The 14280-nt window shown below is 47.5% G+C and overlaps 1 protein-coding gene across 4 annotated transcripts in view; it reads right to left on the bottom strand.

The window, feature by feature from the left end:
- Positions 1 to 830: 830 nt before the first annotated feature.
- Positions 831 to 14280, bottom strand: part of CHKA (choline kinase alpha) — a 68903-nt gene continuing 55453 nt past the window's right edge. For all 4 annotated transcript variants that reach the window (XM_024255541.3, XM_024255540.3, XM_024255542.3 and 1 more), the window contains 4 exons: positions 13771 to 13879; positions 12505 to 12611; positions 9929 to 10010; positions 831 to 2032 (listed from right to left, as the gene is read on the bottom strand). In XM_024255541.3, coding sequence (XP_024111309.1) covers positions 1973 to 2032; positions 9929 to 10010; positions 12505 to 12611; positions 13771 to 13879 — 358 coding nt within the window. In that variant the 3' untranslated portion in view covers positions 831 to 1972. The remainder of the gene's footprint in view (positions 2033 to 9928; positions 10011 to 12504; positions 12612 to 13770; positions 13880 to 14280) is intronic.

The following is a 14280-nucleotide window of genomic DNA, read 5'->3' as shown; positions in this document are numbered from 1 at the left end:
CACATAAAAAGGCACTGGGGTGGGCACCTCTGGGGCATGGAGGTCACTGGGAGACATAGGGATGGGGTGGGTCACCTGCGTGGAGGACCAGGCAGTGAACAGCACAGGCCTGAGCCCATCCTTGTCCATGTGAGCTTATAGCCTGATGCAGAGACCACCAGGGGCTCCAGGAAAGTTAAGCTGCATGGAGAGAAATGATGGGCCAGGGCTGGGCCCAGGGTGGTTTAGGGAATGGCAGTGTCCTGGGTAGAATAGGAAGGCCCGAGACTGACTGAGCTGACGGCGGGGCAAAGTGAAGGAGCCCAGTATTGGAAGATCGGCTCCAAATGTCTCTCTGCGAGGAGACTGCAAGCGACCTCGTGTGTGAAGGGCCAGGCAGAGGCGAGGGCTGAGTGAGGCCAGCAGTGGCCTGGGCACAGGAAGACGGTGAGTGAGAAGCCACTGGAGCTCCTGTGCAGGAGTGCAACACCATTACTGTTTAATTCAGTTTGGCTTCACCTGCTTAAAACTGTAACTCTCTAGAAGGGTGAACAGCGAAAGCATACCTCCTGCCCCTGCCCAGCCGCTCAGTGTCCCCAGGCACCAGCACTGCTCCCAGTCTCCAACGTCCTCCAGGGCTCTTCGCTTCTGGGCTAGAAGCAGGGAAACCAGAGTGTGGTGGGGAAGAAGAGGAGGTGGAGGAGGGCTGATGGGGCCACATGCTGCTGGGATGCCAGCTGAGAGCAGCGGGGCACTGCTAAGCTGAGGGGCTGAGTGGGTGCAGATGGAGCCCTCCGTGGGCTCCTTCAGGTACCAGGAGCCCTCCCTGAGATTCAGGACACATCCAAGGGTGACAGCTTGAGGTTGGGTTTTTATTTTTTTATTTGTATAGTACAATCTCTGTGGTAGCAGAAATATATGCACAAAAAAACAATTCAAATAAGAGTTCAGAGTACAAAAAAGTCAGCTAAGACTGTATCCCGCGGGACATTTCATATATATGGATTTCACAGCTAAACTCAATCCACGCCCCGCACCACATACAGGCTGCTGTCTCCCACAAGAATGATGTCAGGGGCATTGGGAAAGGTAAGGGCCGGGAAACCGGGCCCTCGGAGAACCCTGTCCAGGGGCGGCCCAGCCCACTCACAGGATCCCACTCCAGGCAGAGCAGAGGGCAGGAGAGGCCCAAAGAGCTAGGTCAAGCAGCTGGCTCCCCTGGGAGGGGAGCCGGGAGACAGGGAGGTCCTCACACTGCCCCCGTGGCCACACATGGCTGTCTGCACACTCCATCAGGAGGAAGGGCAGAGGAGAAGTCACATGCATTACAGTGAAACTCATCAGTGTCACACGCCCAGCAGGAGGGGAGAGATCTGCTCCACACGCAGGCGGCCTTGGCTGCTCCAAAGCAATCCGCTGCTCCAGCTTCAGCCATGGGACCAAGAGGGTAGAGGAGCAGCTTCCGGAGGCCCCAGGCAGAGGCCACCTTGCAGCAGTGACTGGCGACTTTGCGGTGCATCTCTGCTCACTTGCCGCCCCTTGGGAGTGAGCACCGTCTATAACACATCGCCATCTACAAAAGCCTGGCCACAGTGTTCACCAGCACATTCATGAAAAAACATTTAAATCAACATTAACCAAAGTACCTGCAAGTAACACTGCTTACTCTTGCTGTTTGCCCTATCTGACTGGAAACCTCAGCCCCCAAATATGAAACGCCTTCTCTAGATTAAAAGGATTCAGAGATGTTGCACTATTGCACTATATTTCTGCTTCCCAATCTCGTTTCTGAGTCCTAGTGAAATCGTAAACAAGAGATGAAATAAACGTCGCTCCATTTTAATACAGTCTTTAGTATCATACACATCTGTGTTCAGTAGTGAGCCACCCAAAGCCTCCTGCCACAGGAGCAGTAGTCGAAGCACAGAGGGGACCCCGCTCTGCTGCCTCCCCATGCAGTCCAGTGATGAGGTGGATGGAGTCCTCCCCACAGTCACACCCCAAGCTTCCTCTTCTGGTGGAAATAGGCATCAAACCTTGCTTGGGCGTAGTCCTAGGAGACAGCAAAGAGAAGGCCTCAGCAAGGAATCCTGCTGGCCTGAACCCTGCCCATGTGTCCCCCAATCCCCATCCCAGGCAAGAGCTGAGGGCACGGACCCATGAGACCAAACGCACAGGACTGGCCTGTGCAGCACGGCTGCTCGGGGGCCTCGCTGCTCTGCAGGTGCAGGCTCCTCAAGCTCCCAGCCCACCCCACACACCTTCATTCTCAGGAGGCCTGGTTTATAGGCATGGGCCAGCCCAGCCCTGCCTCTCAGGATGGACGTCTCATCCACATGCTTAGCACTGCTACCATTCATCACCTTGCTAACCTTGGGTGCTGTGGGCACTGACTGACCGACATAACACACCTTTTAGAGCAAAAGACCCCTGGGACATAGGCAAGTCTAGAACAGAAGGGGAGAAAAAAGAGGATACCCATCGCCTACTTCCCGGGATCTCCTGCAGCATGACTTTTAAGAAGGACACTGAGAGGCAAGGGAGAAAACCCGGCTTGGTGTTGTTTCTGCCACTGTATTTTTCTGGGTCTCTTCCCTCATGTGCACATCAGTGAGGACAACACAGTCTCAAAGGCCCACTCCTCATCTAAAAGTCTGCAATTCTAGAAGCCAGGAAGATGACAGTAACACTTTTTTGAAGAATTAACTTTGAGCTGTAATTTCTGCTCTACAAGCATCAGCCCATTTTAAGTGTCCAGTTGAGGGCCTTCACAGATGCATCCATCCAGCTCACCACCACCGCAGTCAGGAGGAGACCTGTTTCCAGCATCCCTACAAGCTCCCACGGGCCTCTTGCAGTTGGCCACAGGCAGCCACCGACTCAATTTCTGTCACTATGGACTGGACTTTTCTTTCCTAGAGTAGCACATAAATGCCACTATACAATATGCACCCTCGTGTGTGGCTTCTCACTCAGCGTGATGTCTCTGAGTGGCCTGTGCTGTCATGCATTGGTGCCACCTTCCTTTTGCACTGCCGAGTGTTCTCAGTACACAGATCTGGCACCGTAGTCTCCACGCACCTGCTGACTGGCATTTAGGCTGCTTCCAGTTTGGGACAATTACAAATGAAGTTGCAGACCAGGCGAAGTGGCTCACACCTGTAATCCCAACACTTTGGAAGGCCAAGGCAGGCGGATCACTTGAGGTCAGGAGTTCGAGACCAGACTGGTCAACATGGTGAAACCCCCTCTACTAAAAATACAAAAATTAGCTGGGTGCGGTGGCGGGCGCCTGTAATCCCAGCTACTCAAGAGGCTGAGGCAGGAGAATTGCTTGAACCCGGGAGGCAGAGGTTGCAGTGAGCCAAGATCGGGCCACTGTACTCCTGCCTGGGCGACAGAGTGAGACTGTCTCAAAAACAGACAGACAGACAAATGAAGCTGCTATGAGCATCTGAGTGCAAGTCTTGGTGTGGAATCTGTTTTCATTTGTTCTGGAAAAACTCCCCAGGAGGGCTGCTGGGTGGTCTAACGCATCTTCACACTGGCTGTCGCGACTGCATTCCCAGCAGCAGCACAGGCGCATTCCCATTGCTCCATCTGCTCGCCGACATTTGGGACTGTCAGTTCTTTCAAGTTTTAGCCATCACTGTGCGTGTGTAGGGTATCGCAACGAGGCTTTGATTCACATTTCTTTAATGACTAATTATATGAAACACATGAAAAGATTCTTACTGGCCATGTGTTTCTCTTAAGTGTCCAAATCTTCCATCCATTTATAAAGCAGGCTGAGGCTGGGCGCGGTGGCCCATGCCTGTAATCCCAGCACTTTGGGAGGCCGAGGTGGGCGGATCATCTGAGATCAGGAGTTCAAGATCAGCCTGACCAACACAAAGAAACCCCGCCTCTACTAAAAAAAAAAAAAAATTAGCCAGGCGTGGTGGTGGGCGCCTGTAATCCCAGCTACTCAGGAGGCTGAGGCAGGAGAATCGTTTGAACCCAGGAGGCAGAGGATGTGGTGAGCCGAGATCGCACCATTGAACTCCAGCCTGCGCAACAAGAGTGAAACTCCATCTCAAAATAATAATAATAATAATGAAGCAGGCTGTTTGGTTTCTGGCTGAGTTATGAGTTCTTTATATATCCTAAATATGAGTCCTTTATTAAATATACATTTGTAGTATTTCCTCTCAGTCTGTGGCTTGCCTTTTCATTTTCTCCATGATACTCATTTTGATGAAGTCCAACTGTGATGACATATATGTGTGTTTTTGTCCACGGTCCCTGGCTCCTAACTCCCGTAGCCCTTACTACAGTAAACAGAATCTCTCTCTCTGACCTTCTGCCATCCTTTCACCTGCCCAAAGCTAGACTCTAATGTGACTGTGGGTCATAAGACTCTTATTCCAGAGAGGGTCCTGCCCGATACCCTGGGATAAGGAATGCGGTACAGAGAAGCCCGAAGAACCTAGTCAGGCCTTGCTGGGTTTAGATCACACCTTTTTTGTCCAATCGCATTTCAACATGGTTGTCCACGTTTCAATCATGCCTATCCAATGACATCTCCATAAAATGCCCAAGAGGACGGGGTTTGGGGAGTTTCTAGAGAACTGAATGTGGAGGCTGACAGGAAGGTGAACAAGAATGAGTTCCCCAACCCACCCACAGGGACAGAAGCTCCTGTGCTCGGAATCCTTTCAGACCTCACCCCACTTATTTATCTCTTCACCCTTAAAATACCCTTTGTTAGCTAGGCATGGTGGCGGAATGTCTGTAGCCCCAGCTACTTGGAAGGTTGAGACAAGAGGATCGCTTGAGCCCAGAAGTTAGAGACCAGCCTGGCCAACACAGTGAGACCCTGTCTCAAAAAAAAAAATACACTGGTAAACTTACGTGTTTCCCTGAGTTCTGTGAGCCGCTCTAGCAAATTAATTGAACCCGAGGGGAACGTAGGAACCCCAATATATGGCTGGTTGGTCAGAAATTCCACAGGCCTGGACTTGCAACTGGTGTTGGAAGTAGGGGGCAGTCTTAAGGTCTCAACCCTCAACCTGTGGGGTCTGGCTCTGTCCCCAGGTAGACAGTGTCGTAATGGCATTGGAGGACACCCATCTGGTGTCCACTCCAGAACTGATTACTTGTTTGTTGGCGGGGAGAACCGCCCCCGATGTGGTCACTTTAGTCTTCTGTGGTGATGATTGTTGCTGATGAAAGGAATAGGAAAAAGCACTTTGGTTTTTATGTGTTTCCTGCTCACAGCAACTTACTCTATTTTTTCCTCTTTTATGGCTAGTGCTTTATGTAACCCAAGAAATCTGTGCTTAGGTCAGTAAGCTTTTCTTTTTTTCTTTTTTGAGACAGTCTCATTCTGTCGCCCAGGCCGGAGTGCAGTGGCATGATCTCTGCTCACTGCAAGCTCCACCTCCCGAGTTCACACCATTCTCCTGCCTCAGCCTCTTGAGTAGCTGGGACTACAGGCACCTGCCACCAGGCCCGGCTAATTTTTCGTATTTTTAGTAGAGACAAGGTTTCACCGTGTTAGCCAGGATGGTCTCAATCTCCTGACCTCGTGATCCGCCCGCCTCGGCCTCCCAAAGTGCTGGGATTATAGGTGTGAGCCACTGCGACCGGCCTAGGTCACTAAACTTTTCTCTTGTGTTTTCTCATAGAAACTTAATAGTTTTAGCTTTCACATTTAGGTCTATTATCTGTTTCAAGTTGACTGTTGTTTATGGCACAGAATCAGGTTCAGTTTTTTCTCCACATGACTCTTCAAATGTTCTTGCATCATTTTTTGAAAATATAATCCTTTCCCTCTTAAATTACCTTGGCCTTTCTGTTGAGTACCAGGTGATTATATACACATGGATCTATTTCTGGGCACTGTATTCTGTTCCATCTGATTTGTTTTTTGTTTTGTTTTGTTTTTGAGATGGGGTCTTGCTCTGTTGCCCAGGCTGGAGTGCAGTGGCGTGATCACAGCTCCCCTGACTTCCCAGGCTAAAGTGATCTTCCCAGCTCAGCCTCCCGAGCAGCTGGGACTACAGGCATGTGCTACAGACACCCAGCTAATTGTTTTGTATTTTTTGTAGAGATGAGTCTTGCTATGCTGCCCAGGCTGGTTTCCAACTCCTGGGCTCTAGTGATTCTCCTGCCTCAGCTTCCCAAAGTGCTGGATGACTGGCTTGAGCCACCACACCTGGATGATTTACATTATCTTATGCCAGCACCACACAGCCTTGACTTCTGTGCTTCAGAGAAGTCTTATAACCAGGTAGTAGAAGTCTTCTTTGTTCTTTTACAAAATTATTTTGGTTATTCCAGACTCTCTGCATTTTCATATAAATTTTAGGATCAGCATGTCAATTTCTACACAGAAGCCTGTGGGGGTTTTGATTAGGCCTGTGGGGAATGTACAGGTCAGTGTGGGGAGAATGAGCATCTTTACCTTAAGGCTTCCATCCATCAAGGTGGTACCTTCTCCATTTATTTCACTTCTTTATTTTTTATTACTCTTTCGTAGTTTCCAATGTACATATCTTACACTATTTAACATTTTTCCATGTACAATTATTTCTACCATGTAGAAATCCAACTGATTTTTGTATACTGACCTTGTATCTTGTGACTTTGATAAACTCATTCATTAGGTTAAGTAACTTTTCTGTTGATTCCTTTATTATTTTAAATGCACACAATCATGTCACCTAAAGAATAAAGGCAGTTTCTTCTTCCTTCCCAGTGCACCTACATTTCCTTTCTTTGTCTTGCCTCACTGCACCAGCTAGGAGCTTCAGTACAACACAGAAGACATGCAGTGAGAACAGGCGTCCTTGCGTGTTCTGTACTTGGGGTGGGGGTCAAAGGGGACATTTTCCCTGTTACCACTAGTGATAATGTTGCCTGTGGGTTTTTTTCTTTTTTTATTGAGACAGAGTTTTGCTCTTGTTGCCCAGGCTGGAGTGCAGTGGCGTGATCTCGGCTCACTGCAACCTCCACCTCCTGGGTTCAAGCGATTCTCCTGCCTCACTTTCCTGAGTAGCTGGGATTACAGGCATGTGCCACCACCCCTGGCTAATTTTGTATTTTTAGTAGAGATGGGGTTTCTCCATGTTGGTCAGGCTGGTCTCGAACTCCCCACCTCAGGTGATCCACCTGCCCTGGCCTCCCAAAGTGCTAGGATTACAGGCATGAGCCACCGTGCCTGGCTGGCTGAGGGTTTTTCATACATGCCTTTATCTGGCTGAGGAAGATCCCCTCTAGTCCTAGTTTGCTGAGATTTTTTTTTTATCACATTGGATCTTGTCAAATGCTTTTTCCTGTGGTCCCTGAGATAATCAAACGGTTTTTCACCATCATTCTGTTAATATGAAGAATTATATGAACTGATTTTTTCAAATATAAACCAGCCTTGCATTCCAGGGATAAATGCCACTTGGCCATAATGTATTATCCTTTTACATATGTTAGTGGATTTAATTTTTGCCAATGTTTTGATAGGGATTTTGTGTAATGTTTCTTCTTATGGAATATAAACATTTAAGCTACAAAGCCGTAAGTTTCTATATACTGCTTTATGTATATCCCACAAATACTGACATGCTATGTTTTCATTATAATTCAGTTTAAAATATTTTCTCATTTTCTTTTTAATTTCTTTGACCCAGTGTTTATTTAGAAGTGTACTGTTTAATTTCCAAATAATTGAGAATTTTCTAGATATCTTTTGTTGTTGATTTCCACTTAAATTTCACTGAGAACATATCCGGTATTATTTCAATCCCTTTTAATTTATCAAGACCTGTCTGATGGCCCAGCATATGGTCTATCTAGAGGAATATTCCATATTCATTTGAAAAGAATGTGCACCCTGCAGTTGCTGGGGGGTTTAATGAACGTGCATGAAGCCAGGCTGGCAGGGAGAGTTGTAAGGCCCTCTCCCTCCTTCTGCGTGTGTTCTTCCTTGTTCTAATCACAGAAGAGGAGTGGTGAGATCTCCTACGTTTTTTGTTTTGTTTTGTTTTTGTTTTTGAGATAGAGTTTCACTCTTTTTTTTTTTTTTTTTGAGACCCGGAGTCTCGCTCTGTCACCCAGGCTGGAGTGCAGTGGCGCGATCTTGGCTCACTGCAAGCTCCGCCTCCTGGGTTCACGCCATTCTCCTGCCTCAGCCTCCCGAGTTAGCTGGGACTACAGGCACCCACCACCAGGCCCAGCTAAATTTTTTTTTTTTGTATTTTTAGTACAGACGGGGTTTCACCGTGTTTGCCAGGATGGTCTCGATCTCCTGACCTCGTGATCCGCCCGCCTCGGCCTCCCAAAGTGCTGGGATTACAGGCATGGGCCACCGCGCCCGGCCAGTTTCGCTCTTACTGCCCAGGCTGGAGTGCAATGGCACCATCTCGGCTCACTGCAAACTCTGCCTCCCAGGTTCAAGCGATTCTCCTGCCTCAGCCTCCCTAAGTACCTGGGATTACAGGCATGTGCCACCATGCCCGGCTAATTTTTGTATTTTTAGTAGAGATAGGGTTTCACCACATTGGTCAGGCTGGTCTCGAACTCCTGACCTCAAGTGATCCAACCACCTCGGCCTCCCAAAGTGCTGGGATTACAGGCGTGAGCCACTGCAACCGGCCAAGATCTCCAACTTTAATCATGAATCTGCCATTCTCTTCTTTCACTTTTGTCAGTTTTAATATCATGTCTTTTGAAGCAAGACAAGGGTTTTTAATGTCCTCTGGATGTACTGATGCCTTTATTATCACAAAATGTCCTTCTTTATCTCTAGTAATATTCCTTGTTATGAAGTGTGCTTTGTCTTACAGTATCATTTGACCATGACTCAAATCTGCTTTAAAAATCCAATGTCCCCTTCTTTTACCTAATATCATCTTTGCATTACCAAACCTTCTGCCTAGAAGTAGAAATCATTGTAGTATAAGACTGAGGAGGTCAAAATGAACTAGTCCCATCCCTGTCCCAAAGGAAAGCAGCTCACTAGACTGTAGACATTTGTGTTATCCCCCACCCCAAGACAACTCACTAACATTCATTCACTATGGAACAACAGAAAGGTTTGTCTGAAGGTTAAAAATACTTTCTATTTCTATGTCAGTGACAGTTTTTTTTTTTTTGAGACAGAATCTTGTTCTGTCACCCAGGCTACAGTGCAGTGGCATGACTTCAGCTCACTGCAACCTCCACCTCCTGGGTTCAAGCGATTCTCCTGCCTCAGCCTCTTGAGTAGCTGGGATTACAGGCGCCCGCCACCATGCAGGCTATTTTTAGTAGAGATGGGGTTTCTCCACGTTGGCCAGGATGGTCTCGAACTCCTGACCTCAGGTGATCTGCCCACCTCAGCCTCCCAAAGTGCTGGGATTACAGGCGTGAGCCACCGCACCCGGCTGACAATTCTTAAGGTTAAAATTAAATGACAGCCTAGCTTGGTTACAAATATGCCTATGAAAAACAGGAGGTCTAATTCAATAATTACCAGCTTCCAACCCAAAGTCGTGCACTACAGGCTGGAGAATGAAGTGGTAACCAATAAATAAAACCTTCCACAGCACAGGCAGGAGCCACCCACTCTTCTTCACTTACTGTCCCCTGTGTCAGAAGGGACTGAGGTCAGGGCTGGACTTCCAGGATGCAGATGCCTACATTCCCCATCAGGATTGCAGGCACTTCTCTGAAGCAGGGGAGGCAAGGTCAGCTGGCCTGGAAGTGAGGGCAACCTCCAAAGGCAACCACAGCATCAGTGACAGCGGCTTCTCCCCCAGCTTCCTGGGCTGAGCCACACTGTCCTGATGCCACCAGGTCACCACATTCGGGTACTTGGGGAGACAGAGAACCCTCTGTAAGGAACGGTCATTTGCTGCCAAGATTCACAAATACTATAGCATTTTTACCTGGGAGTAGGAAGAAAAAAAAAAAAAACGGTGCTAAAACATACCATGTACCCAAATTCAATAGATGAAATCTTGGCTTGTACAATGGACCAAAGTCCCCAGAGGAAATGAGATGCAAGGGCAAACCTGGAATGACAAAAGCAAGAAACACATATGAGACATACAGTATCAGTTACACGACCGATGAAATGATTTCATGCCAGATGGACATTTTAACTTGTGTGGATGCAAACCTAGTTAGTGTTGGCAAATCATGGGTCTATATTCCATGGGACTAACTAAGAACAATGAGAAAACCACTCCCACACCCTTCCCTCATCTGCTAGTGACAGGTGCACTGGTGAATGTGAACACACACAGCTGGCCTGGCCATGGCACACGTAAATGCCACTTGGCCATAATATATTCACAAGGTGAATATATTCACATTCACAGGGTGCAGGTGAAGGCCTGGGTGGCCATGCTGGCAGAAAAGAAAGCAAGCTTGCTACAAGGGAGGGTGCACAGCATCAGCAACCAAGAGGCAGCCCTTTGCTGGAGGCAGGATGAAGCTCTCACTCCTTGAGCAAGAGACTTCTCAAATCCCATCCTTGTCCCATCCCCTCCTGTCACACAGAAGTGAAAAGAGCAGATGAGAGAGTGTAAGCCACGTCACCATCTCTAGGCTGTACCAAGCCCCCATGTCACTGTGAATCCAAGTTCCTCCTCAAACAATACCCTGAGGGTTCATCCACATGAAGATAAAGCTCAAATTTAGGAGTGCCTGCTCTAGTACCCTCCAATCCTACTCTCTGTTCATCCTGTGGTCCCGGCCCACAAGAGTCCCGTGTGCTACCCTTTCTGTCTGGGGTCTCCTCCATCTGTTTTTTGTTTCCACCAGTTCAAGAAACAAAAAGAGATGATGTACGATGCGGTGGAGCCCAGCAGGTAGGCAGATGCGACATCACACCTAGTGTCGGGGGTGAGCACTCCGGAGGCCACGAGGAGATGACTGTGCTAAGTGCAGTGGAAAGATAAGGTGGGCCACAGTGACTTAAACAGCCATTTTACCGAAAAATGTTACAGGAGACCCCAAATAATAGGAACAACCCACAGGCCTCTTGACTAAAGAGATGGACAAATAGTGGTCTAGACCTTTGCAGAATCTGGAAGTTTCAGGGCCCTGCTTTGAAAACTGTTGAGAAAACAGTTAAAAGCAAGACTTAAAACTGATAAACATAAGTTTAATCATTTTCTAGGAGAAACTTGAGTTAAAACACAGCATATGGTGCCCGCCACTCCACAAGCATCAGTGACAAGTTTGCAGGGCCAGGTGCAGTAGCCCACATCTGTAATCCTAGCACTTTGGGAGGCTGAGGCAGGAGAACCACTTGAGCCCAGGAGTTCATGACCAGCCTGGGCAACAGAGCAAGACCCCGTGTCTACAAAAAAATACAAAAATTAGCCAGGCATGGTAGTACGTGCCTGTAGTCCCAGTTACTTGGGAGGCTGAGGCAACAGGCTTGCTAAGAGTTAGAGGCTGCAGTGAGCCATGATCACATAGCTGCACTCCAGCCTGGGTGACAGATCAAGACTCCATCTCAAAAAAAAAAAAATTCTATAGGCTCTGGGTGGCAGCAGCCCTGTATGACTGGGTTGTTGTGTCTGGATGACAGTTCAGAATGCCACAAAGTGTCCTGACCCTTCTTGGACGTGGGACCTCTTCTTGTGATATGGTTTGGCTCTGTCTCCCTACCCAAATCTCATCTTTAATTGTAATCCCCATGTGTAGAGGGAGGGACCTGGAAGGAGGTGATTAGATCATGGGGGTGGTTTCCCCCATGCTGTCCTCACAATAGTGAGGGAGTTCTCACAAGATCTGATGGTTTTAAAAGTGTCTGGTAGTCCTACCTTCTTCTCCGTCTCTCTGCCCCTCTCTCTCCTGGCACCATGTAAGACATGCCTTGCTTCCCCTTTGCCTTCTGCTATGATTGTTAAGTTTCCTGAGGCCTCCCTGGCCATGCAGAACCGTGAGTCAATTAAACCTCCTTTCTTTATAAATTACCCAGTCTCAGGTAATATCTTTGTAGCCATGTGAGAACACACTAATATACTTTGCCTGCTGTATGCTCAGATCTGAAAGCTCTGCATAGTCTCAGCCACAATGGAGAAGGAGCAGATTCTATTTTTGACAAAGTGCAAGTCCTAAAGATGTACGATTAAAAAGAAGCTCCTAGGCCAGGCGTGGTGGCTCACATCTGTAAATCCCAGCATGGGAAGGCCGAGGTGGGTGGATCACCGGAGGTCAGGAGTTCAAGACCAGCCTGGCCAACATGGCAAAAACCCATCTCTACTAAAAAATACAAAAATTAGCTGGACATGGTGGCAGGCACCTGTAATCCCAGCTACTTGGGAAGCTGAGACAGGAGAATCGCTTGAACCCGGAAGGCGGAGGTTGCAGTGAGCCGAGATTGCGCCACTGCACTCCAGCCTGGGTGACAGAGCAAGACTCTGTCTCAAAAAAAAAAAAAAAAAAAAAAAAGAAGAAGCTCTAAAATACTCATAATTGCAAGTCAGCATACCAAATATAGTCTATAAAGAGGAAAGCTATCTTTACAAATCAAAAAAGGAAAAACGTTACCTATTGACTTCAAGCAACATTTCTTCTTCTATAATGGATTTTTCTTCAGTATTGAGGTTTTCAAAGTCATTTTGGAATGCAGGCAAGTAACTGGAAATAAAATGGAGCTTAAAAAAAAGTAATTGTGTTAGGATCAATGATGGTTAAAATAGACAATGTCAATAGCTGTCACTAAGCATATGCATCTACTGTGACACACTGGGAGACACACACTCGACATGATGTTCAGCATCTCCGACATCCTGGGGCTGGCACCAGTGAGCCAACCTTTGTTAGGTTTTCAGCCGCTCTCTCTCCCCAGGATTTCTAGTGGAGATACAGTGTCTAGGCTCTTCAGAGTACTTTTTTCATTTAGAGTAGCACTTAAAAACGTAAACTGGAGACCATTATTTTGGAGGCAGGCTTGGTGCACCCTCCCAGTCCTACTCACCTTTAGCACTGCTACCAAGGCTTCAGTGCTGGGCTGAGGAATGGGAGAGAAAGATCCCAGGAGGAAATTCCCATGAGAACTGATTCTCCACACAATCACCAGCCTTCTCCCATCATTCAGGACAGGAAAGGGAACTGTTAACACCAAAGATATTTCCTCCCACTGCTAAACTCTGGTGCCCGAAAGATTACTTCTCTCTCCATAGTGTGAAATGAATAGAAAAAGGTCAGTCAGTGATCACCAAAAAGATGGCCAGAAAGCAGAATCAAGGCTGGGCTTTTCGGAAAACACTAGAAGGAACTACAAAGGATGACAAAGCTCTTCTCTGAATACAAGTATCTCTAGCACAGAGATTTTTAATAAGCTGGACTAAAAGGTCAAGTTTGTGTCTACATTTAACATAAACAAAATAACATTTTTTAACATAAACCAAATTTTAAAAGGTTATCTTTAAAAATGAAGATGTAGGCCAGGCGTGGTGGCTCACAACTGTAATCCCAGCAGTTTGGGAGGCTGGGGCAGGAGGATCACTTGAGCCCAGGAGTTTTGAGACCAGCCTGGGCAACTTGGTGAAATCCCATCTCTACAAAAAATACAAACAATTAGCTGGGCGTGGTGGCATGCGTCTGTGGTCCCAGCTACTTGGGAGGCTGAGGCGAGAGGATCACGTGAGCACAGAAGGTCAAGGGTACACTGAGCCATGATCGCACTACTGCACTCCAGCCTGGGAAACAGAGTGAGACCCTGCCTCAAAAACTAAAAAAGAAGATGTAATTCTAACTGCATGAAATTGACATGTAATTTTCCTATCAAGTATACAAAAACTCATCTCCTACCTGTTGTTTGTTGGTGGGATACTTCCGGATGTTTGCTCTGAAAAAAGGGTATTTTTCATAGCTATAATCATACATCCACTCACAGAAGTGATTTCCAATGTCGAATCCCCTGAAATAAGACATAAGACAGTGCACAGAATGAGGCAAACCGTATGCCTGGAGGCTCCCTGACTGCAGAAGAAAAAAGGCTGAGTTCCGAGCACGCCACTCCTGTTGCCATCTGGACTTGCTGAGGGAGCAAGACTATAACTGCTTTAATGACAGAGAGAGACAACAGGTGGTTGTCAGCATCACAGCTGACTAAAGCTATACAGGTGCACCTGAACCATGACTCCAGAACATTGTGTCTCCTAGACCAGGATTTATGAGAAGAAAATGATCTCTGAAGCCAAAAGAAAATGCCAAAGTCTGGACTGAATGGCATGGCTGTCCCCAACTAGTGCCATCTGCTACGAACAAAGAAGGCCGTGCTGCTTCACCACAACCATCACGGGCCAGTGGACGAGAAGC

This window comes from Pongo abelii, chromosome 9 (genome assembly GCF_028885655.2).
Source record: "Pongo abelii isolate AG06213 chromosome 9, NHGRI_mPonAbe1-v2.0_pri, whole genome shotgun sequence".
In the NCBI taxonomy this organism is placed as follows: Eukaryota; Metazoa; Chordata; class Mammalia; order Primates; family Hominidae; genus Pongo; species Pongo abelii.
Note: the sequence above shows the minus strand (reverse complement) of the source record. Positions and strands in the feature narration are given on the sequence as shown.